We start from the raw sequence: 25944 nt of genomic DNA, 5'->3' as shown, positions 1-25944 counted from the left end.
ACGAGGCCTCCTGGAGAGGACGACCACCCTGACCTCCCCAGCGGGCACATCTCCCTCCTGAGCTGCACTTACTTCTCTTGGATGCGAGGTGCTTCCTGCAGGGCCGGGGCTGCCCGGGCAACACCTGCCCACGGCAGCACCTCGCACGGGGGAGCGGCGCCGAGGGCAGCCGGGCTGACAGCCGCTCGCTGCTGCTCCGGGCGGCTGAGGGGAGCGGCCGGAGCGCCGCTGCCCCCGCCCCGGCCCCGCCCCCCCAACATCCGGGTTCCCGCCGGCGCCGCGGCGCCGCCGCCCGCCCGCTCCGCGTCCCGGGGAGGCGGCGGGGCAGGGGAGGGAGGAGGAGGCAGCAGCGAAGATGGCGGCGGCGGTGGGGAGAGCTGGCTCCTTCGGCTCCTCTTCTTCTTCCGGGCTCGGCTCGGCTGCCAGCTTTTCCTCTGCTTCCTCCGCCGCTTCTACGGCCACGGCCAACAACAACAACGCGGAGCTGCGGGCGGGCGATGAGGACGATGGGCAGAACCTCTGGTGAGTGCCCGCCCCGCCCCGCGGACCCGGGCGCGCTGGCCGCCGCCCTCGGGGCGCCTCGGTGCCCTGCGGGGGGCGAGGGGAAGGGGGCTGGATAATCCCCCCGCTCAGCGCCTCTCAGTCACTGAGCTGGGGCAGGGGGGCCACCTCCCCTTGGCAGTGGCAGCTCCTGCCCTGCCCCCCGCCCCTCATGCCGTAGCCCCCCCCATCCCCGGGAGATGGCGAGGGTGGGGACCGGGAGGAAGCGGGAGACCCTTCCTAAGCGCTGTCGCCTTTCCGTGCCAGGTCCTGCATCCTCAGCGAGGTGTCCACGCGCTCCCGCTCCAAGCTGCCTTCGGGGAAGAACGTTCTCCTGCTGGGTGAGGAAAGCATCCTGATCCCTGTGCCTTCCCCTCCGCACACTGACTGAGGAAAGCATCCCGATCCTGCCCCCATCCCCGCCGCACACAGGCTGGCTCCTGAGCCCTCTCCTGGGTGCCTGGAGCTTCCCTTGTTCAGCGCCCCAAGGGGAGGGGGGAGTGATGGGTGGCAAGGCGCTGTCTTAACCCTCCTGCTTCCTCCCTTGCGTGGCTTTGCTTCATTTTGCAGATTGTCCACAGATGCTTTAGATACGCCCCTCATCGTAGGTACCTCGCCATAATACCCTACTGTCCTTCCCCCACCCTGGCTCCATAGGCGGGGATGGCTTGGACGGGGAGCTGTTATTGTCTCTCCTCGGGGGACGTGCGGCTCCCGAGCCCTCCCTCCCGGGGCCGGCGGTGCCGCTTGCCGGCGCTTGCGGTGTGTCATGCGGACACAAAAACCGCTTCCGTGGCCCGAGCGGCATCAATGACGGTGCTGCCTGCGGGCCGGAGGGCGGGGAGAGCCCGGGGAGGGCCGGGCGGGCTCTGCCCTGCCCACTTGCACCCAGCGCTGCCGCCCCGGCATCTCCACCCAGGGCCTTAGTCCAGCCTGGCCCTCGGCAAGGTGACAGGTACGGAAGGGGACTTTGATAGGGCGGTAATGAGACACCCAGCTGCAATTCATGAAGGAAAATGATACGTCAAAATTAAAAGCTTCGTGGAAGAGAGAGAGAAATGGATGCTCTCAAGTGTATGTGTATGAATAACTATTAGTACTATTATTAGTGCGGTGTGATTTTTGTTATTTTGTTTTGGTTTTTTTTTTCCTCCTGAAAGACTATTAAATACTATTACCAGTAGACAACATAATGAGTCCAGGTGTATGGATTTATAACTAGCTGCTTCTTCCACTCCTTTTGCCAACCTCTCTCCCTGTCCCCAGAAAAAAATGTGTTAATATTTGGAAACAGGGTTAAAACTCAGTAAAGATATTCTTGCAGACTGTACATACTATGATTCTGCATAGTCTTGTGGCTTATACTCTCTTGAGGTTCTTTGAATTAGGCTTTTTTTTTTCCCTCTGTAATCCTAAAGCAATCACTGTGATCCTTTTCTTCCTGTTTTGATAAGCTGAGTGGTTACTTAAAACTGAGAAGGAGAAAGAGAAGACTGTGCAAGGATGATAGCATGGTCTTCTGAAGCTCTTACAAGACTTACCACCCTTTAATTTGTTGCTTTGTATGTTATGTAATTAAGTAGGATGTTGAGAGTGGATATTGCAGTGATATTAAATAAAATAAATAGTTTATAACAATTGATAGCTTTTTATGTGACACTTTGAACTTAAATTGGATGATTGTCCTTGCTGAAGTTGGGAGATTCTTCCTCAAGCTGTGATCCTTGTCAAGGAGATTACACTGTTTTTCCCCTCTCTTTGTAGTCAGGTAATCCTTAGTGCTCAGTAACTGGAGACTTCTTCCTTCAGAGCTAGAAAGGATATAATAGATTGTTTCCAAATGCTCATTTAGTTTGTGCTATACAACCTGTTGTGTATAAATCTTCTTTCTTACCATTTATGTAGAGCTCATAGAATGGCTTAATGTAATTAATACCTTTTTTCCTTTACTTATGTATTTTTTTTTGGAAAATGTACAGATTCATAGAAGAAATTCTAATTCTTGCTTAGAAATTGTGTTTTCTAGGAAGGCCTTGATCCAAGAGGCATGATCCAACATGCCAAATTTGGCATGTATTTAGGAAAAAGAATACCAGATCTGAGGACTGGCCAGAGAAGAACATGGCCATGTTTTTCATGAGAATACCTGATCTTTGTTGTTCACTTGCAAGTCATGATGCTTCTCCTGAAGCACACCAAATCACAGGAAAAGGAGAGATCTTATGTATTCTGTATTGGACAGATTCAGTAGGTGAAGTTCTGTCTATTTGAATTCTTGAACTGTGTTTACAGTTTCTCTGTTATCAAACATTTCCTCTGTGTTCAAGCTTTGTTCCTTTAGATAGTTTTGTACTAACTTTTGTTACTAATACAGAGCACTTCCTGGCATGATTATTTTCAGTTTCTTTATACTTTCAGTACTTTTGAGGAAAAGGTGTAAAGCTGACCAGCATCTTGATGGTTTTCAGTCAATTTGTGGCAGGCGAATATTTACTGTATAAACCGTCATATTGGTCAAAACTTGCCAGATGAAATATTATTTATAGTAACAAATGAGTGCTTAATTTAAATACAAACTGCATTTAAAAAAAAAAAAACACCTTAAACCTCCAACATCTCATGGCCCCACCCTGAAAAACCAACTGGAAAAACCCACCACGTACTGTTCTTTTGTTTGCTGGGACAGGTTTTCTAATTTGCCTACAGCATTTTTATTTTTCAAACAGTGCATATAGTTGTATGCCTAGTTGTTCTGGGAACCTGTCTGTGTCTGGCATGCTAATTCTGCTATTTCAGTATTTATTTTTAGCTGTGTTAACATCTCATTTTTAAGAACCTGGAAAGCAGTTGGAGTTATCTAACTAAAAGAGACTGGAATGCCAAATGTTAATCTCTAGATATGGCACATAGTTTTGTGAAGCGAAGGTTAACAAATAATGCTGGTAATCATTTGCTCAAAATCAACCCAAAATTAGTTGACTTACAGTTTTACTTCTCCAAAGTTGTTTCACTTGCAGACATTTTTTCAATAACTATTTTTCTTTAAAGTTTAAACTCTGATTGGCACAACATGTGGCATGAAAGCTTCTCATCTTTCTGAGCTTGTATGAACAAATAATAAAAGTGCAAGCTTTTCTAAACTTTATTTTAAGTCCTTTATGCTCTGATTCCTAGGTAGTTTTATCATAGTGGCCATAGCTACCTTGTTTAGCAAACTCTACCAGCAGAAAATGTAAAATGTCCATGCTTTCTTAAGGAAATTGAGTGCTCTCATTGACACTTCTAGCTACTTTTTGCAGATAGCTGAAGCAGTGTTTTTGTTGCACTTGCTTCATTTTTTCTTTTTTTTTCTTCTCATGAACTGTCTTTTGCTCACTTGTGTAATAAAGGTAGTTGTTCACAGGAGATGGTTTTTGTGATGAGAAAACTGATGCTTATAGCTGGGAGCTCTCCTGTTCATTCCCTTTCTGATACATCAGCGAGTGGAGTAGAGGGGAGCAGCTGACAACTCACCATTGCAGATTGAATGGAATCCATAGTGCTGTAGAATGTGCGAAGGCTTGGATTCAGAGACCTGAACTAATAATGTACCCAATGAACTGCTGCATGCATTCAAGCAGCAATGTTCAAAGTCATTCCAGGATGCACAGGACACAGGCTTCCAGCTGGAAAGTGAATTGGATGGTTGTTTTCTATCTGGCTTTGTGTTTCATACATTCCACTGTCTCTGAAGCACAATATATTCTCTGCCTGAAATTTTAACAATGTCAAGCCATCCAGTGACACTCGTATGCCTGATTCTCTGTGTCTGTATTGCACAATGCTTCTACTGAATCACTAGTGGGCTTGGGTTTTTTATGCATTTTACTTGACTTGATGATCAAAGCTTTGAGTTTGATAGGCAGTGAGAGTTCAACTGCCTCATGTCCACATTTTCACTTTACCCCAGACATCTCACTTCCCAGGGCTAGGCCTGTTTGTTTGAATCTTGGAGCTCTACTCCTGTCCAGTGGCTGTAAGGATGCTTGGAAAGAAGCACAATCCACAGCTAATTTATGGGTACACTTTTCTGTGTGTACACGTAGCATTTTCTGAAATAACAGCCATTCCCAATATATCTTCCAGAGCAGGTTTAGCTTGCTGCTTTCTTCTAGTGGACCTGTGGAATATGAAGAACTCAAAAATTCAGTTTTAATACAGCAAATTTTGGTGAGGGTATAAAATCTGCTTACTTAAATTGTACTCAACACTATAAAAATTAGTTTTTCTTTCACTTTTCCTTTTCAAAAAGCTGACCGCTTCATTGTTTGCATTTAAAAATTGAAACTGATAAAATACTGCTTGTTCATACTGTCCATATTATTAATTTCAAGTATTTTTCTTCAAATATATTGCAAATATTCCCTAGTGCTGCAGAGGTTAACTCAGAGGGTTTCATTTTGTCCTCTTCTTGCACCTTCTAATTCACCTTCTGCAGGCAATGAAAGCCTTGCAAATGTAGTCAAATTGTGTTTAGGTCAGCAGAGTTATGCTTCTAAAGTGTCAATTGTTTTGATGGGGCAATGACCTAGATAAAATTCTAATTGCTTCTTTTGTAGCTACATTTTTTTAGAATTAAGTAGTACTTCTTTGTTATGCCCTTCCTGCTATAATACCCTTTCAAAAATCCAGAATTACAAGGATGTTGTGTAGTAGAAGTCACTTAGAACAGGATGGAATGTTTTGAAATTCTTGAATTGCATTTATTTTAGTTTGTCTCCTTGGTGTCAGAGGTGCTGCTGGTTACTGGATCTATCTCAGAAATAGCTCCAAAGGTGAAGAACAGTGAAAGGAACTGTGCTTCTGTGTTCTCCAGGCAGGTTAATGGCAGGAGTACCAATAAAGGTGTCCCGTGGATAGTAACATGGGATTATTCTATTTTGGTAGTGAACCTGGATAAAATGCACTAGACAACTTCCTGCTATGTTAAAGGAGAAGGACTGAGTTAGGAATGGATGCTGTTCATAGTCACTGTAGAATTCTCTGCAATATTTGCCATTCTCTGGCTGTGGGTCTCTCAAAGCACAGGTAGCAGCATTACTGCTGTACCTGTTTTCACAGTCAGCTCATGTATTCTTGTGGTGCAGGACATGGCAAAAGACTTGCTGGAAGAGTTATCTGCAATCTGCTTTCTATCATGTTGAAAGGCTGAAGTGCAATTAAGGTGCTCCTCAGAAAAGTGATTTAATTTTTCAGTGTCACAGATATACCAAGTGAATCGTATGTGAGGGGAAAGACTTATCTGGCAGAGTAAAATAAAGTTGGAGAAGGAGACAATTTTTATTCAATGAGCAAATGAAAATTTAGTGACAAGTTATTTGTAAACTTGTTATGGCCTACTTATTGTGAACTTTCATGTTGGTTTGAGAGATTGTATGCGCTCATCAGCATAATGAATTTTGTTCTTTAATTCTCTGAAAGCAAACTAAATTTGGCTTACTCTGATTATTTTGGTCTTGTTCTGTAAAAGACTTTCTTCAATTAGTACAGAATGTGTAAACAAGCTTCTTTCACTAATATGCAGCTGTAGAAAAGGCAGTTATTAGCTTGTGACAAGTATTTTATCTTGAAAATAGCTATAGTGACATGTGCTTGGTTCTAGTAGGAAGAAGATCATTATGTCTCTACACCACTGTGTTGGGATTCAGACGTTCCACATGGTATGGAACAGAGATTGCTCTGGGATTCTGGGAAGGCATCTTAGCCCCATTCAATAACTCATGTTTAGACTTGATGGCTTTATTCTATCATACCTAAGCAAGATAGATTTTTTCCAATTAATAAAAATACTCAATATTTTATGCTACAGATATTGAATGTTCTGAATTTTCCTACCCAGAAGCTGTCTTTTGCATTGTAAAAAGTATAGAGCTGATTGACAAAAGTATGCTTGGGGGTGTGGGGTGTGCAGAAGATGTTAATTGGGACCATTACCTCTGGTTTTGTTTGGCGTTGTTCGAACATGATTTTTTTAGAGATGAGTCGTAGAATTCCCATATCAAGCTGAATTTTAATTGATGGATTTAAAATGCAAACAAAAAAAGTCCTTCAAGGAACCACTAGGATTATAGACTACAAACAAGTAAGGTATCCAGGGTTTTTCAAAGAGCTATTAAAAAAAAAATCACAGTCCTGGACTGAAGAGGGGCATGCTACCAATACTGATGACACAAAAGAAGTATTCACTTCTTGCTTCTTTGCCTTGACATATTTTAAATACACTGGACACTTTACAATGGAGAAACAATTTAAACAGACAGTCAAAGCTCATGTCTGTCCTGCAGATAACACGTTGATTGCTCTTCCATGTACAGATTTCTTTAAGAAATGTCTTGTTGTAGGACCAGTGAAATTCTACTTCTGTTTTCATTTGCTAAACTGCAAGAAGTGTGGAAGTAGCATGAGTAGTAAATATTCTGAATTTGAAAATGTTAATTGAAAGTTTGAAGAAGTTCTCTAATGGAGAGCCTAACTCCTCTCTAATGTAATAGCTTATGGCTGAACAGTTGGTGTAGCAGGACATAGATAAATGCCTTTTTGCCTGCACTTGCAGAAGGAGACTCACTCACCTCATTGCCCACCCTTCCTGTCTGGGGGGACCATTCTGCCAAATTCTGTATTGTGGCAGAACATTTAGTGTGATACTTGACTTTCTGCTCAGCAAACTTGATTTTTGCCTGGAGTAGTGAGAAGGGAAGAGGAGGCTGGGAAGGATTTCTGTTGTTACAGTTTCCTATATGTTTGGGGGCAGCAGCAAGAAGGATGTTTTCAAAATCTGTTTTGTGAACAGAGTAGCACCTTGGACAGAGGAGCTTTCACAACCCCAAACTGGAGTTTATCAGAGAAATGAAGTAGTGGCAGTGTGTGGATAAAAATGCGACAGCGTTTGTTTAGTTGAGTATAAGACTTTCCATTTTGTTAACAAGACAGTGAAATACTGTGTGTAAGCAGATTGGTTTGGCTTTGTTTCAGCTGCTTCCTAGCCTGACTTCTGTGCAAAATTAAATCTGTTGTTTTTCTTTTACTTGTATTCAGCTTTGCATAGCACCGCTTGCTAGAAACATCACTTCTGTTTCTTCACTGTCGTATTAATGTGTGAGTGCAGTTTGGTATAATGGAGAATTTTTGTTCTTTAGTATTTACTCTGCAAAAGGAGGCCTTTTTATGTTATTTGCAAAAGAAGGATGCAAAATCTACCTGATTTTTATTCTACCTTGAAATACTATATCAAAAATACTATGTCAGAAATGTTTTGCTCTGTGAGCTTATGTATGGAAGTCAGTTGTTAATTTAATTATCCCACAGTTAAAAATAAAGAAGCTACAGGATTTTCCAAAATTCTGAAATGAAGTGGAGGATGATGGTAATTATTCTTGAAGGTGCATAAAGCTCTGTTTTTTCTATTGCTCCAGTAGCACTTGAAAAAAAATTGTTTCATAATATTAATAGGCAGTGATGTTTGCACCTAGGGAATAAGAAATTTTCCTTTTGTCTGATACTAAGCAGCATTACTTTTTCATGTACTGTAGAGGTATCACAAAAAAAAGGTAAATATGTTAAATGTGTTAAGATTTGTAATTTGAAAAGCCATATGTGAGTATATATGTATTATGATTGACATTTTTTCTGAACATACATACTCTTATATATGTCCCAGGTAGCAGTTAATGGTAGCTGTATTGGTATGTTGTGCATTATCAATCAAACCTCCAACAGCTAATAGACTTTAACTTCCTCACATATATTACCCTTTCCTCTGAGAGGGAGAGAAGATTCTGTACGTAGTAAAGGCACTACAATAAAATGTTTGAGTTTCGAGAAGTCTTAAAAGTTGGCACTTAGAATTAATTTGATCTCAAGATTTCTAAAAACTACCTAGGAGTTTTAGATAAACACTGGTTTAAGATTTTCTGGTTTTTATTGTTGCTGAAGAGTAGCTACAAAGCAAAAATCTGCTGCTCTTTCCCACCATAACTCAGTGTATTCAAAGTGTGTTGACTTTTCAAGTGTTTTTTATTGCAGACTAGGTTGGGAAAAAATAATAACAAGGATACAATACATTTGCAGTTGTTATGATTTCAAAAGGTATATGCAACATACTGCACATAGGAAGCAGAAGTAGATGAAACCTCAGATCTTTGCATGTTGGGTTCCACTAAAGTGGGGTTGGACTAGCTGACCTTTGGAGGTCCCTTCCAACCCAAAGTATTCTGTTATGAATCGGTGTTCTCTTGGCCCAGACAGTTCTCTTTGCCTCACCTTTATGATCAATTGTTTGGGCAAAAAGGAGGAAATCCTTGTGTCATAAGTGATGGTCCTGTTTTTACTTCCTCACAGCTTTTTAAATAATACTGACTCTAATTTGGCTTAAATGTGTCAAAAACTTTGGATCTCCTATGAGGTATGGCACATTTGACTAGGCAGCTAGTTTGTACCTTTGCAAGTGGGTCATCCTGTTTGTAAACTAGTTGGTTTATGTATTAATAACTTCAGACTTCACTGACGCATCTTCTAGCTTTCCCTCATGAAAGATGAGTGCTGCTCTCTTCATGCAGTAACTTGTACAGCACTGTTATGTGTGTCAGTGATCCACCTGCCTGGTCTTGATGCTTTGAAATGTGTGTGAGTATTTGCTAAGGACAAGAGAATAGACAGGCTTCCTCATGAAACAGATTAAATTCAAGTTGTTCTTGGAAGGAACTGATGGAAGGCTGAAATAACTGCTGTGTGTGCATATGTGTCCAGAGGTACTAATTTTACATCAAATCAATTTGTCTTGTGCTGTACTAAATTTCTTTCAGTGCGGAGGGGAAAATAAAATTCCAGTTCTTACTTTGCCATAAGGTATTAATTTAACAGTATTCAACTCCAATTTATTTTAGGCATTTGGAAATACGGGGTTGGAGAGGAAATTACATAACACAGAGCCATGACAAGTAAGGGGCTTGTGGGAAGTATATTTCAAGTTTGCCTATATTGCTCAGCTTGAGCACTTTCTAACAATAGTTGTCTAGATATTAGCATCTGTATAAGTATGGTTTAGTTCAGACTGTTTAAGTGTATCTTTTATCAGATGCAGAACCTTTTACAACTGCAGGAGTTTCTTAGACATGTTGCAGCTACTTTAAGAACTGGTAGATGCACACAGGAGATAGTAAAGTTTCCCAAATTCAAGCAAGTTGAAATCTTTATTGTCACCTCTGTGAATCAAACTGTATGCAAAAGAACTTAGCTGGAAGTGATCTGTTCTGAGAAACTCAGAAAGCTCTTAAGTGCCACCCCTCATTAAAATGAATAACAAATTTTGATTTGTCTTACCTATTGAGCCTTCTGCTGGCACGCATTAATTGAAGCTACCAATTCAGAAAGGTGAAATAGCTCAATGAATCATAAGACATTGTTGGCAAAGTTAAAGCAGCTTCATAACTTGTCAGAGTAGCAGTGAATAAAGTCTTCTCAGTTATTCATACATGACAATTTCAAGAAGCTTGGGTAAGTACAGAGGTGAGGGCAGAGGAGGAATTGTAATTCATCTATGGTGATGAAGCTTGAACTCTTCACTTTTTCATCAGAATTATTTAAAAGATATTTTTACAAGAGGAAAAGCTTGATGTATGACTAGAAAGTAGCACTGCTTTTCAATGGTTATTTAAAACTAGCTGTAATTGTTTGCTCAGGTACATCTTGATTTAATACAGGAACTCACAAATGAACCCTCAAATTGTGGAAAAGTTAAAGGGATACAACTTCATTTTTCATTTAACTTGTCTATACTTAACTAGACTTCAAACTTCAGTTCTGATCTTATTTCTCTCTCTCTCTCTCTCTCTTTCTCAAAATATATTTCATTTAAAATATGTTCATTCCATTGAGTGACATCTATAAGAGCATGGTCAGTTCTCTTTAAAGGGAAAATGTCATTATGTTTAGCAGTGAAAGTTACTGCCCTTAACTTTTGTCTTTGTTATGTGATTAAAAGCATGTGTTTAGACTCTCCCTCTATAGGAGAGACTTGGGAAAAAATGTTCTGTTTGACACAAAATTTATAATGTGCTTCTTAGGCACCTGGGATTAACATTAATTTTATAAGCTGTGAGTGAGTTTCAAGAATTTAGTAATGTCTGTTACATACTCATCATTCTGCAAATAAGAGAAAAAACCAAACTGGCAAACTCCTACTTTGTGTCCAAATTCAGCTTGATTACTCTTTTGAACTGGAAAAAATGCACATGAAGTTTTTCAACTCTGAGACCTATGACTACAAATGAAGTTTTTCAAGAAGGGTCTCTGGCAGTAGTTGTGGTGTTTACATTGTGCGTATGCTGTAAGGTTCAGTGGTTATCCAAGCTCCCTTTGGAGGGGAGAGGAGTGAATGAATCTGGATTGCAGGCTTGTCTCTGTGTATCCGAACATACACACATGTATTGTAAGGCAGTGGGCTTACTATTTGTCACTTCTTTTTAAGGTGTCTTGAGACCTGTAACAGAGAAAATATTCAAAGAAACCAATTCATAAAAGCTGAGGTAACAGATTTGCCTTATTCAGTGTGCTGTTTGAAATGAGAGAGTTCTGAACTGTTAAGAGGAGTTTACTGTGAATTAAACTCTACTTTAGAAAAACTTTATTACTAATTTGGTTGTAGTTGAAAGACTGAAATTGAGGTGTTTAATTGCTCCTTAGCATATCCTTTTAAAGATGGGTATAAGAGCCTATTTCAGGTAGCATAGTTGCTGGTATAAATGCATTTATCAATAAGTAGAATAGTATTTGAAGCTGAAACATGCACTTAGAACAGATGGATGGTTTGGGCAAAACCTGCTGTGTTTCAAAACTCCAATGAGCTCAGTCACCCTGTTAGGATATGGTTTTCTTCTTGCCCGAGGTGGTTTTTAATGTGTAACTGTGATTAAAAACTGAGTGATATCTTACTTCTGTCTCTCCAGGTGAAGATGGAGCAGGTAAAACTAGCTTAATAGGAAAAATACAAGGAATAGAGGAGTACAAAAAAGGAAGAGGAATGGAGTATTTGTATTTAAATGTGCATGATGAAGACCGAGATGGTGAGTCTGTACTTGTGACAATATCTTAAACCAGTTTGAAAGCAATGGTTCAGTAGTATGATATTTGAAATGACAGTGGGATGTTTTTGTGTCTTTATAGTATGCAGGAATCCAGTTTATGCCAGAAGTGATTTGTATCATAAGGAATTTTGTCTGTGTAATTTCTTCGGTAGATACCAGGAACGACCACTTAAGTGGTAGAGGAGGAGAGGAACCTGTCAAAAGAAAAAGCTAAAAAGAAAAGACCAGGGAAGCAGACTTAGCTGCAGCATTTTGAATAGTTGTGTGTTCCTCAGGCCTAAAGGAGGAGGTGCCCAGGCTTCTATCTTCCATTTCAATTGCTGTGGCAAGCACTTATCCTGAACCTACAGAGAAACCTTTGTCTTGCTGGTACACAATTTGCAAGACTACTGTCATCGACTGATGGGTAGGAAATTGTGCACAATGCTAAAGGAGATTTAAAAAACAAACAAGAAAACCCAAAAACTTGAGTGAAGGTATGGCTAGAAAGGAAAAAGTATGTTTAAGATCCTGTTTAATATCCCAGTACCTGGAGTTATAGGATGTGAGTAAGGATATACTGGAAGATTGGAGAAAAATGGGAACTCTTGTGTATACTATTAAAAAAAAATCACAAACATGTAGAAGGAGAACTAGAAGAAGTTGGCCCTTTTTTTTTTTTCTGAAATCACCTGCTTTACTGACATTCATGTCTGGGTATTGGTCTCAAAGATGGCTTGGAACCAGGTTTAAGAAGGTTGGGAGTTTGCTTTAAATGTCTTCCGCAGAACTTCTGTAGCAGGTAATAAAAATTTACCTGAAAGGAAATGTAATTACATGAAGCAACTAATTTTGAATCAACATCTCTTCTTTTGCTGCATGAGTGTTTGTGAATTTGTAGTATTGTGGTATTTTTGGGGGGAAAAACAGTGGGATGGTCTATCTGTATGGTGATTGTCCTTTTGCAAATTGGAAGAGTAAACTGCCTATTAAGTCAAACTCAATCATAAAAAGCTTACAGTTCTTCAGATTTTTTGAGTGGCTGAGGTATATTCTATACTCTAAGAGTTAGCCAAGCATGTCAGATGGAGTTTTGAAGGGGAGATGGCAATCCTTGAGAGCTGAGCAGGCCAACACCTGCAAGAAGATGACTGAGTTCACCCACTTTTTCTCTTCGAAGTTGCATGTTGAAGAAAACATTTTTCTACTCAAAAATGGTGAACAACTATTTTGAAAATGTTGAATGCTTTCTCTGGATCAGATTTATCAGATCATTATCCTTTCAGATAATGTATTTAAGATCTTCAGTTATCAGCCATTAAATATCAGGGTTTGAAAGGCAAGGAGCTTGTCTCCCCACAAGCTGCAGATTGCTGTGTCATTATGTGTGTTCAGTGGACTGATAAAACATCATCTGCTTTCTTCTTGTATTTTACATGTCCAAAGAACATTCAATAGCCATTATGGAGTGATGTGTTTCAAGTAAATCTCATGAAATGTTTTTCCTTTTTTTTTTGTAGACCAAACAAGATGTAATGTATGGATTTTGGATGGTGACCTGTATCACAAAGGTCTTCTTAAATTTGCAATGGAAGCAAGCTCTCTAAAGGACACTCTAGTAATGTTGGTAGTAGACATGTCTAGACCTTGGACTGCACTGGATTCTTTACAAAAATGGGCAAGTGTTGTAAGAGAACATATTGACAAGTTAAAAATTCCTCCTGAAGAAATGAAAGAAATGGAGCAAAAATGTGAGTATTCTGCAAATACATGGGAATCCATATAAATATGCTTAATGCTTTCTGCACCATTTAATCTCTCCATTGCAGTCCTTTTCATTCTTTGGAAGTGTTATTTAAATTTAGAACTTACCAAGCAAGTCTAGATTCAGATAAGTCTCAAGTAGCTATGTGAACAATACTAGTACTTCTTTCTAACAAATTAACAATGTAGGGGGGAAAAAAATTCAGAATGAACACAGCTGAAATTAGAGTCTTGCTTTTTATGTATTTTTCTAGGTAAGATGCACCAAGCAAAAAAAAAAATCCTAAGCATTCCTTTTTTCATTTATTTGTTTAAAGGCAGATCACTGCATCAGCTTCTTAACTGTTTCTGTAGTTAGCCAGTTAGAGAATCTGGGACTACTAGATGTTCTGTGCCTACCAAAAGTGTAAATTTGAGAGGATTCATGGCAGCATGGCCATGTCTGGGCCCTTTTCACTTGAAGAGTTTTATTGTAATTATTATTGATGTTAGCGGAGCTATGTGTTTATTGCTCTGTCAGTGTCTTGTCTTTTGAGTTTTAAACATACAGAACACAAAGATCTTGAAGGGTTTCTTAAACTGGCTGACTGAACTCACATTATAGCTCCATATTACTTTTGAGCAACCCTGGTAGTAGAATTTGAGTCTTTCCCATTCATCTCTCAGTGAATTACTACAAGGAAGAGATTTGAGAAAGCTGTTGAGATCAAATAGCATGATTAAACTTTCTTTTTAAGTCTGAAGTTGCACTCTAACTGGTACATTTTTAAGCAATGAGTGCTTATGCTAATTTAGAAATGCAGGTTGTAGCTGTGCTGTGATGAAGTGGAATGTAAGGTGACAGTTGTAGATACTCTGGAACGAGGTATGGGGAATATTAGTTGTTCTGTTTGTCCCTTAAGAGAGAGATTCTTCTGAGGGAAGTATCATCCTTGAGAATTGTATCTTCCATCTGCTTTTGGATGTTAGTGCATGTGTATTAAACATCCCCTCAAACACTTTCAGGATAGGATTTTGCTGGATTAAAGTATGGATACAGTATCTATGTTATCAAAGGTGTATAGCTGTTAGTTTTACTTCTTTACAGACTGAACAGAATAGAGAAACTCTACAAAATCCAGAAAATGTAAGCAATGAAATGAGTCAAGAAAAAAATGCTGCTCCATTTAGTTTTGTCTGTTTTGGTTTTCTGTCATCTGGTCTAATTCTTGCAGATATAAGTAATCTGAACATTGGGTATAACAGAGGCCCTGGACACAATCCAGATGTGACTGGAAGCTGGTTTTTGTTTTGATCCTGTTGTGAAGTGACTTCATGCATTGCTAGGCGGGCAGGAGCTTGACACTGCCAAAAGGAGGGAGGGAACATTGCTTGCCTGGCTTTGGCTATGGGATCCCACTAGATTCCTGTGTCAAGCTCAGTGCTCCTGAGAACTGATTTAACTTGCTACTAGGACTGAAATTTACTGAGGGTCTGTGTGTGTCTTCATTTCTAGCAGCTTAACTCCACTCACTCAAAGACAGACCCTGTGAGGGCTAGAACTGATACAGAAAGACATTTGTGGATACATAGCAGCAGTGTGTGAAGGGTTGAAATAGCTTTTCCTCTTCACTGAATTAATCTGTGTTTAATGAAATTGTGTTTCTAAGGAAGACCTGAGGTAGTATTCCACAGTTTTGGAGCTGTGATATACTAAATTAATCCTCCCTTTTACTGCTTTCCCTACTTACATAAAGATTAGTGTGAACTAACTGGGAACTTTAGGGTCCCCTGGAGGACTTATGCAATTATCCCAGGACAGGATATTATACAGGAAAGACACTGTAGAGTGACTGGCATGTTGTGGTGAGAACTCTGGGTTTCAGATACATTCAGTTAATCTAAGAAGCTCTTTGGAGCAGACTTGAATTAGCAGCATTCCCTAAATTACGGTTGACAGTTTGAGATGATAACCTGTGCATGTGCTTTTTGTTATTGTGAACTCCAAGATCCACAGAAAAATGGAATAATCTTCGCCTAATATAATTTTTCCTCTAGGGCGTTGAAATAAGTTTTACTCTGTCAATTGCACAGATGTTTTCTAGGAATGAGCTCAGAGGGCTTCAGTCAGTTTAGTGACAGTAGCAGTGGATTAACACAGAAGTGAGGATGTTCTGCTGTAGTTCACTGGCCCTGTGCACAATGCAGCTGAGCTGCCTTGCTGCCTGGCTTCTTGTGCTGAATCAGGATGTGCTACTGGTGGAATAGTAGGCAGTGCTGTGGTTTGGTTTGGTAGAGCCTTGTTTCTGCTGTGTGGAACAGGACATGTGATGTGAAAAATGCAGACATTTTATGCCTGACATGGCATCCCTGACTGTAGGAATAGTAAGTGACTGTGTAATTTGAGGCTTGGGCGTGTGCAGCAGAACATGACAAGGATTTGCAACAAGAATTAGGACAAAGGAAAGTTACACTCTAATTTATCCTGCTTGCTACATTTTAAAGTAATAGCTGATCATTTTAAAGCATACCAAATGTTTAATATGCTATTAAGTAATTATAAGGCTAGTTAAAACTAGTGTTTATGTATTCTATTATTTTTTGTTTATACTACTATTGAGTCACTGTAGAGAGAGTAAAGTGTGGAAAAAGGGTCTGTAGGTAAAACCTGGTATACAGTAGTAACTAAGCGGTTTGTGTGAGGCTTAATTCTGTTTTTTTCTGACAAACTGTTCCATTAACATTGCCATAAGAATGGAAGGAAACTTATGTCCTTTAGGAAGCAGATCAAACAGTAATCCTTAGTAGCAACTGCCTAGTGGTTTCACAATGATAAAAAAATATGCTTTCATGTTGTCCTTATGGGCAGTTTTATCTGATCTTGTTCTTCTGGCTGCTGATCCAGCAGATCTCAGACTTGCTAGTTCTCCCTTGTGCTGCACAGAGCCAGCAGTTGGCCAGGATTAGGTGCATGCTCCGTTTTTTCAACACCAAGATGCAGAAGTACAGTGCTAGAGAATCAACTGTGCTAGAGATCAATGGCAGTGGAAATCATTGTTGAAATAATAAAGCAGCTGATGTTTTAATGTAACTTTTTTTACTTTCAGTGGTAAGAGACTTCCAGGAGTATATAGAACCAGGCGAGGATTTTCCAGCTTCTCCACAGAGAAGAAATACTTCATTACAGGAAGACAAAGATGACAGTGTGATTTTACCCCTGGGTGCAGATACACTAACATGTAACTTAGGCATTCCAGTAGTAGTAGTTTGTACAAAGGTTTGTTTCATGTTTTAGGTTTTTGCATATTTTATTGAAGTAATTCTGTCAATTGTGGATTGGGGTGGGAAGCACACAGTTATTAAGTTATTCTGAATACCTCACTTAAGAACTCCTTAAAAGTGTTTAATACCGAAGTCTGGTTATCTTCTGGAACCCATTATTTAATGTTATTTTGGAATTAGCTTTTCCTTTAGTTCTACCAGTTTTTAAGGAATTGAGAAATACCTCAGACCTGGTTTTGCTCACAGAAATGAGGTAGTCAATAAGCAACTAGAGTTGCCCTTGATTTCCACAGTCCTCCATATTCTGAAAATAGTGGGTTTTCTTAATATTTCTGATATTTTTCTGAAGATAAATTTCTTTGAGAATTGTAGTTAGTGAAGCACTGCACTTTTAACTTTTCTCAGTTCTTAGGGTGTTTATGGGATCTGTTTTGGTTTCTGTTAGATATGTAACCATATTAAAGAAAACAATGGTGTGGTTCACCTGTGGCTATTTTTATATAGTTTTGTTGGTTTTTTCCCCCCAGCTCCTCAGTTCTCATTGGCATTAAGCATACTGCTTCTGCAGCCTCTGCTGGCCCCCAGGGAAGGCATAAACCTTTTGATGCATATGCTGTTCCCTCTCTGGAAGGCTAACCCTCTCATTTGAACACCATTTTTTTTTTCTCACCTGCTAGTTTCCTTCTATTTTTTTTTCCACTCACCCCCACACCTTTTTACTTTTTCTGCTTCCATATTCTTTGCTTTTGCCTCCCTTTGCAAAGAGCTAGTTAGTAACCAGATTAAAAACACTGTCTTAATGCCACAGTGTGTAAAAAACATTGGGTAAAAAACTGTGATATCATTTAGTGGTAAGTTTTGAAAGATTTTTTGAAAGATTTTTTTTTTGAAAGTGGTAAGTTTTAGAGATTGTGAGTGGGGACTGCATTGGAGTGGGAAGGGAGAGTGAATGAAAAGTTCCAGTCACTTGAACTCTCAAGTTATGCTGACTCCATATACATCCACTTATGTATTATCAAAACCAAAAAGGTTCAATTGTGCTTCTAAACCATCTTAGCAGGTTTTTGTTTTCCTCTCCACTACCCCATCCCACTCTATCTCCCTTTCCCCTTGTGAACTGGATGTGTAGCAGCACTGCTATTTTAGCAGATGACTGGAAGCAGTATATTAATTTTGTGTTTATTTTGACAGTGTGATGCCATCAGTGTTCTGGAAAAAGAGCATGACTACAGAGATGAACACTTCGACTTCATTCAGTCACATATCAGACGGTTTTGCTTACAATGTATCCTTTAACACATGACAAAGATGATATAATTACTCAAGTCAACGTTTATATTAATTATAACAAGTTTAAAAGAATATTTGTGTCTGTACCAAAGTAGGATGCAACTCTTTTACTGTAGCTTGCAGTCTGCTTCAGCTACCCCTATGGACAACATTGAATTAAATTTTTTCGTTTTCTTGTATTTTTTTTTACAGAGCTACTAGAGTTTCTAGTATGTCCCCTTACCATGAATTTCCTTATTGCCTCCATTTTCATATTTAGAAAATCAGTTCTCAGAACAGCACATCTTAGCTGACAAGCTCTCTAAAATAACAACAAGATAATTCATTTAAGTATGATCTTGCTCCAGATGCACATAAGGCATATTATTAATTTTGTCCCAAATATGCAGTCTCCTCCATGTTCAGTAATTCTACAGGATGAGGTTAGGATAGAGGGAAAGAAGTGTGAATTGCTGTAGGCAAAGTCCACTGACTTTCCTTGTTTTGGTACAGAGACAATGCACAGAAACTGGTGCTGTGCTAGTATTATATTTAAACTTAATTTTTTTAGAAGAAGGGTATAAAATACTGTCTGGTGTTGTTTAGTCAGATAGGCATATTGAGATCTAGATTTTAGATGCCACTAACATGCCTACATTGTGTCATCATTTGTGCTGTGGTGAAGGGAAGTTTAAATTATATTGGAGGGACAGCAGGTGATGAATGGAAAAATTAGTTCAAGAGCCAGAGATTTCAGTTGAAATGGCAAAGGGCTTCCAAGACCTAATTTTTCAAGACAGAATTATGTAGTAACTCTTGTGTGTGGCAGAAGAATATAAAATAGTAGTGATTAGCCTCCATGATTGCATATGCCGTGTACAACTGGAAATTCCATTCTAAATTTCACAGACTAGGAATCAGACCCCATTATATAAGTTTCTTCTAGGATTTGAATTGCAGGCATGTAGAAATAAATTAGGCAATTTGGTATTTTTACAATCCCAAAGAAAAAATTTCTCTTTTATTAATCCTGTGCATATAATGTGTTAATTTGATAGCAAACTGTGCTAGAATACTAAGCACTCTCTTGGTCTCTTAGTAACTGATACATAGTAAACTCATTTGCCTTCTTTTCCTTTAAAAGCAGATCACTGTATAATGTAAGAGTTTGTTCCCCTAATTAAAAAAACCCAGATGGGAAAGTGGAAGATCTTTGGCATTTTTGAAGCTGCTAGTGTTAGTGCTGCAGTGATTGCAGGGTGGGATAATGAGAACATATAAGGATGTGGCATGAGAATTTTTGTTCACTAAAAGCAAAAGACTTTTGCTTTTAAAGGCATTGTATTGAAACCATTGGTACTGGGGGGCTTTGAAAGCAAGAAGAGCCTTTATTTTACTTGAAAATCAGTTCAAGTAAAGTTCAGTTTTACTGAAAACCAGTTGAGCTGGCCTAAAACAAATGCAGAAAAAAGAAAGATTGATTTAAATTACTTAATAGCTTATTTCAGAATGAAATGTTGGAAGTTACTTGACCTGTTTTGCTTTGATTTTGTATTCCCTTTCAAAATTCTACAAAGTAGCTGACTCTCTTTTGATAGTTTAAAGGTTACTTAATTTTCTTTTACTAGCCACTAAACTGAGTTTTCTTTAACATGTTTATTCAGATGGGGCAGCACTTATTTACACTTCAGTAAAAGAAAACAAAAACATTGATTTAGTGTATAAATATATAGTCCAGAAGTTGTACGGATTTCCTTTCAATGTTCCAGCTGTTGTTGTGGAAAAAGATGCAGTATTTATGTAAGTTACCTGCACTATTATGTGTGTGTGTTTACAAAATGTACCTGTGCGATACTTTAAAAAGCATAAACCAAAAAAAGGCTCTAAATGCTGCTTTAGAGTTCCACGTAACAGTCTCATGAGTTGGAATTTGATGAGGGCCAGTGGAGAAGATTACAAACACTCACTGCTCCAAAGGGAAATGTTCAGCCCAGAGATTTTCCTCTTCTGTTATGTTGAACTAGTCTGTACTTGTTCATACTGATCAATAACCAGCTTGCATAGGAGAATGGGCACTGTCACAGCTTTGCTGGCTCTCAGTCACGTGCAGTTCAGGAGTGCATGCAAGAATAGCCTGAAGTAGCAATAGAATTTTAAGCCAAATAATCCTTTCTCTAGTCCTGCAGGTTGGGATAATGATAAGAAGATAGGAATATTGCATGAGAACTTCCAGACACTAAAAGCAGATGACAATTTTGAAGATATCATAACAAAACCACCAGTCAGAAAGGTACACTGAGATGTCTTTGCATTTAGCTGCTTTGCTATTTATTTGCCCGCAGTTTTTTTCTCTTTCATTGAGACTACGCTTCCATTTTATCAAAAGTGTCATGTACCATGGGGTGGTGTTCTTATTTTGTTCTTAAAGTTGCTCTTTAGTTAACAAAAAAGATCATTATGTGTTTTTGTTCTTTATAGCTCTTCTTCAGCTTACACCTTTTTTTCTTCCACTGTTACATTATTCAAGACTACAAATACACTTGTTTTGCTTTTAAGGCGTATTTGGTATTGAAAAGCCTAAACACGATTTACTGGTTTCTCAGTTGTTTTTTTTTTTAAGAATATTTCATTTTGCTCAGAGTTGTTTATAACTTCATAATACTTTCTGTTTCTTTTGAGTATTTAAAATAAGAAAGCTTGAGACAGTGTAAAATCAAAAATAAACATGTGCAAATAGCTTCTGCAGATATTCAGTGTATTTTCCATTGTACTATCTAACAAAAGGCCTTGATAGAATGACCTGTAAACATTTGTGAGGTTGTTGAACAAAATTCCTGCAGCAGTGGACTCCCATGCACTCAGAGGTTCTTGAAGGCAAATATTTCTATAGCTTTTTTCTAACAAAGCTAAGATTTAGTGACTGATCTTATTTTCAAGTGGGAATTATTTTAATGGAGAAAACTAATACTATGTCCTTTCTGAAATCTTTAGGGAAAATATCAAGACATTTTAAATAGGTGTCCAAGGAAAATATAACTGACAATATTTCCTTTGCACAGTTATAAACTTCAGGCCTGGATTATAAACTTTGATACTGATATTTACCATGCTTGCTTGGGCAAAATTTTTGATGAGCTTATTCCCCTTATTTGGAAGGGGAATGCTTGCAATTTGATGCATAGAACTGGGATCTGAGATGTCTGTGTCCAGTGCCTGCACCAATGTGATGCAACACAGGTGAAGAGTCATGTGTGCCATAGTTACCTATAAAGTAATACTGAGGTGAGGCCTCAATAAATTACCAGAGACACAGGCATGATGCAGAGTGTGTGCATCCATGAATGTTTCTTACTGATCCTGAGACCTCTGAATGAGCCTTTTAACCGTGTACTTAATTCCTTTTTACTGAACAATTAAATGAACTTTTTAGTAGGTCTTTCTACAAATGTATCTACAGCTTTATGCCTAACAGGTCAAAGGAGTTAATGATAATTCTATTTCACTTCTAATTAACTTGGCCTAAATGAAATCATGAGGCAGCAGTCTTAAATATGAAAAACGTGATATGCAGCAATCATAGTATTTTAGACATGTACTTCATTATTGAATGTTTTGGTCATATTCACTAGCAGATAAAAAAACCCCTTTCTTTCTTTCTTTTAGTCAAATTTATGGTCATGTTTTTGTATTGCAGTTTGTTCATGAAAAAGAAATTGTAGCAGAGGATGACCAAGTGTTTCTTATGAAGCAGCAGGTAATTTTCTGTCTATAAAACAAGCAACAAGAGTTTCATTTAACAACATTCCCAATATAAATTTGGGGTTGCATTCTTACTCACTGTAATATCTAACACTTCATGTGTATGTTTGTGTTTTTGCAGTCACAGTTGGCTAAACAACCACCTACTGCTGCAGGAAGGCCAGTGGTTAGTAACAAAAATTTTAAATACCATCACATGAAAATCATTAACTTTTGTATATTTAGAGCGTTGCTTTTATCTGCACTGTCAAATATTGTTTGATCTAACTGTTTTTAACTACATAGTATTTAAAGACTCTGTCAAATAGTGCTCTCAAATTATGACACTCCACAGTGAGTCACAACAACTAGTATTGACAGCAATGGCTAAAGGTCCTGGCTTTCCTTTTTGTATGTTAGAATGCATTTATGGCCAGAGGCACCTGGATTTTCAGGTTTCTCATGGGGATGAAATTAAAATCTTCTCTTGTGCTTTAGTTACACCAAAATGAATAGTTTTAACAATGTTCTACAAGTGTGAAAAATCTCATACGCAATCAGCAAAATGTAATCCTATCTCGTTTCAATTGCATGAGATACTACATTTAAAATACAAAAGCTTAGGAGGTGTGAGAAATAACAAAAGGCTTCATTTAATCTATTCTTACACTTCAGGTTTGTTGTTCTGTTGTTTTGATTTGTTTTGTTTTTTAATAGGATGCCTCACCAAGAGTTCCTGGTGGATCTCCTAGGACACCAAATAGATCTGTAACATCGAATGTTGCCAGTGTTACACCTATCCCCACTGGGTCAAAAAAGATTGATCCCAATATGAAAGGTACCTTTTCTTGTGAGGGCACACATGCAGCTGGAGAAGCAAAATAATTGCTTTGCCTGCTTGCTTTAATGCGCTTATTTAGATTTATTAACACACTAAATAAGTATTTACTTAGAAAATCTGTGTTGGTTTTGTATTGTGGTTTTTCTTTCCTTCTTCCCCTTGTAGCTGGAGCTACATCTGAAGGAGTCCTGGCTAACTTCTTCAATAGTCTCCTGAGCAAGAAAACTGGTTCTCCTGGTGGCCCTGGTGGTGTTGGTGGCAGTCCAGGGGGAGGTGGCACTGGAGGTGCTGGCAGCAACTTACCACCATCAGCAAAAAAGTCAGGTATGATTAATGACGTTAAAGATCGACTCAATCTAAATTGAGTGATGGATGTTCCTGTAAGTATAGTTTATCAAAAGTATGAATACTACTATATTTAACTGAATGTTATATATATATATATATATGCTTTTATATTCTATATGGCTTTTCGCTTTTGTTTTCACAGCACTTTAGTGTTGCCTTTTTGTGGCTTTCAGAGGATCAAAGAAAAAATCTTCATGTAGTTGTTTAAGCATGAATCGTGTCTACATGAGTTCCTCGTTTTTTCCCTTTGTTTCCACCATTCCAATGAAATGGCTTATGCCATAAGCCTCTTCTAGTCTTAATTAAATAGGTTAGGACTGTATTTCAAGCTGATTCTTTTTGACAATACTGTCAGTATTAAAATAGCTTTAAATTTTCTTTCACTAGAGTTCTAGCTCTGATGTGATAAGCAATTTGAGTTTGGTGGCAGCCTGTAAAAATACTTATGTGTTTTCTTTTGACAGTTGTTTATATATGAGGCAATTAATAATTACTATTGATCTAGAAGAGTTTAATAGTGACTGTGCTAAAGCTAGATGCAGGACTATACTGGCATTTCTTGCTATTCCAATTTAAAATGTTTCTGTATTACTTAAGATCATGTGTACACAGACACCTTCCTCCCTACTTCCCCAGAGGTTAATAATGCTGCTCTTAGGGGAGAATGCTGGTCTTTCATTGGTGCTTCATACTTCCCACTAACATTTTGTGTAGATTAACCCTGAATTTTTTTGCCTGTGCACACTTCCCTTCTCTAAGTGCAAAACTCAGTGGGCTAAGCAAAGTTTGAGTGCTTCCTAATGTGCTGTAGGCAAAGTCAGCAGTGCCAGTTTGAACAGCATATGGAGATTGTTCAAACAAATGCAGCTGACGCAATATGAGGCACAGAGAGCACCCACTGAAAAATCCTGTGGAGAGTGGCTGGCAGCAGGTTTGGATGATGCCAAGCAAACAGAGGCAGCACTCCAGAAAAGTGTTCTGTCTGGGCTGTGGCAGAAACTTTTAAGGACAAAATTTAATTATTAAGGAGCAAAACAGTTCTCAGATGTTTCCTACTATGCAACAAATGAAGGGTTAGGGTTATAGCCAATTTAACTTCAGAAAGGACTATGTTTTCAAGGAACTACCATAAATACAAACAAATATGGCTTAAATGTGGCCTCTTCACTTTCTTCAGTGTTTGCTGTCTGTATTTAGTGATATCTGTGTCACTCACTCTTCAAATCTGAAAACTGTCTGTTAAGACAGTAGTTTGGGATTTGAGAATTACTTTTTCCTCAGCAGCTTTGGGAAATTTCTTCTGCTTAGTAGTTGGAACGTTAGCTGTGTTGATTCTAATGCAGTATTATCTTTTGTTAAATGATTTGAAGGGCAGCAAAGTACATCTGGCCAAAATTACCTTTATGCATAGTTCCCGTTAATTTGCATCTTCAGAAAGGATGCTGGGACACTTCTGACACATGTGCAGCAGTAGCACATTCTTTTACAGATGCTGTGCACACTTGTCATATTGTTGGAGTCCTAATCCTGCACTGCCTTTTCCCATGTTGGCTCCTCTATTCTTGCTATAGGACGTAGTGGGATAGAAACCTGGACTGAGGAGTAGGAATTAAAAGGGTGGGGGGAAATTGTGTGTTTTGAGCTTAAATTAGGTTAGAGTGTGGCTGCACAAATGTTTGTGCCAGTTCAATTTAGAGAGGAGATAAGTGGGTGAGGAGAGAAAGGGATTTGCCATCTGCAGGTCTGTGTGCACCCATGAGCAGTGGTGTCAGGTTTATGCTGACCAAGTACACAAAACTGGCTTTGCTGTGCTTGGAGAAACCACTGATTTTTACATTCAGCATTATTTCAAATACAAATTATACAGACAATTGTGTAGAAGCAGTCATAACTGCTAATATTAACAATCTTCTTTATTTTATATTTTAACTCTTCAGAAATATGAAAAGATATGACTTTCTCTCTACTGTTTCCTTTCTGTTTCTTTTTGGGTTTTGGCCTTATGCCTTAGTTGTGCATCTAAAGCATGCAGTAACAATTACTAGGATTTGTCTGATTTGAGAATTGAAGATACCATAGGCTTTTCATAAACATGACTGAATCATACACATTTATTTTGTAGGTCAGAAGCCAGTTTTAACAGATGTTCAGGCAGAATTGGACAGAATTTCACGAAAACCTGAAATGGTCTCTCCTACATCATCTACATCTCCCACAGAAGGTGAAGCGTCTTGAAGACACCAAATAAAACCAATTGTTCAGTTTTCTGGGATAACTCAAACTTGCCTCTGCCTCTTCCTTCAGTGACTGGAACTAAAGAACTGAAATATCTTTCAGAACACAAACCATTGATGTCTGTCTTTTATATGTGTTGCCCAACTTTACAAAAGGGAGCTGTACAGATGGAAAACGATATCACATTGTGTAGAAGCACTGCTCACAGTGCAAAACCAGTAAATTAATTTTTTTTCTGGGTTTTGTTGAAAAGTCAGTGTAATTCTGTAAAATTGCAAGTATGTCCACTTAAGCGATAGGGATTGCTTAGAGCAAGAAAACTGATACACACCACAGGCACTTAATTTATATTGATTTCCCAGTCTGTTAGGTAAGTTTAATACTATCTTAAATAGATTTAACCTCTACATGAGAGAACTACTGCTAGTTTTTGAGAGAGAAGAATAATTGCACAAATCTATAATAGCAACAACCTCCAGTTATACTTAAACGCTTAATTTGGAATATGGTTAAAAAAATCTGTTTCATCTACACTGAAGTTTACACTGCTTTCAAAAACCCATGCAAAAATTCATTCCAGGTATAAGACTAAATTAGTGGCCGGGTTTTGGTTTTTTTTTGTTTATTCCTCTTTGGTTAATTGCAGACACTGAATAAAAGATGTATAAAGAAAAAGCAGAGGTTAAATGTACAGAATATCAGTATCCAGATTTGTCTATATATATATGGCTCAGCCTTAATGTCCCCCACTATGTTTCCCACACTACTTATGGTTTAAAATTGGTCATCAAAACTGTAATCAGTTAATAAAGTATTCTCTGCATTCAAATTTAAATAACTTTCATTGAA

General features: G+C 38.5%; 1 protein-coding gene across 1 annotated transcript; it reads left to right on the top strand.

Moving 5' to 3' along the window:
- Window positions 1-313: 313 nt before the first annotated feature.
- On the top strand, window positions 314-25944 carry DYNC1LI1 (dynein cytoplasmic 1 light intermediate chain 1). Its single transcript, XM_066555659.1, has 13 exons — window positions 314-522; window positions 808-881; window positions 11523-11639; window positions 13160-13390; window positions 16490-16659; window positions 17856-17949; window positions 19598-19733; window positions 20112-20223; window positions 21628-21687; window positions 21814-21858; window positions 22389-22509; window positions 22678-22836; window positions 24983-25944. The coding sequence occupies exons 1-13, from the start codon at window positions 356-358 to the stop codon at window positions 25093-25095; spliced, it is 1599 nt and encodes a 532-aa protein (XP_066411756.1). The 5' UTR covers window positions 314-355; the 3' UTR covers window positions 25096-25944.

The sequence above is a fragment of the Molothrus aeneus genome, chromosome 1 (assembly GCF_037042795.1).
Source record: "Molothrus aeneus isolate 106 chromosome 1, BPBGC_Maene_1.0, whole genome shotgun sequence".
Classification (NCBI taxonomy): Eukaryota; Metazoa; Chordata; class Aves; order Passeriformes; family Icteridae; genus Molothrus; species Molothrus aeneus.
The sequence above is the reverse complement of the archived record's forward strand: the minus strand, read 5'-3'. Positions and strand labels throughout refer to the sequence as shown.

What these genes read in the sequence shown, in the direction of transcription:
- DYNC1LI1 (XM_066555659.1), top strand. Translation starts at nt 356, where the DNA reads ATGGCGGCGGCGGTGGGGAGAGCTGGCTCCTTCGGCTCCTCTTCTTCT. An exon ending in GAAAAAGATGCAGTATTTAT is followed by an intron (nt 19,734 to 20,111) that starts GTAAGTTACCTG and finishes TCCTTTCTCTAG; the next exon opens with TCCTGCAGGTTGGGATAATG. An exon ending in CAAAACCACCAGTCAGAAAG is followed by an intron (nt 20,224 to 21,627) that starts GTACACTGAGAT and finishes TTTGTATTGCAG; the next exon opens with TTTGTTCATGAAAAAGAAAT.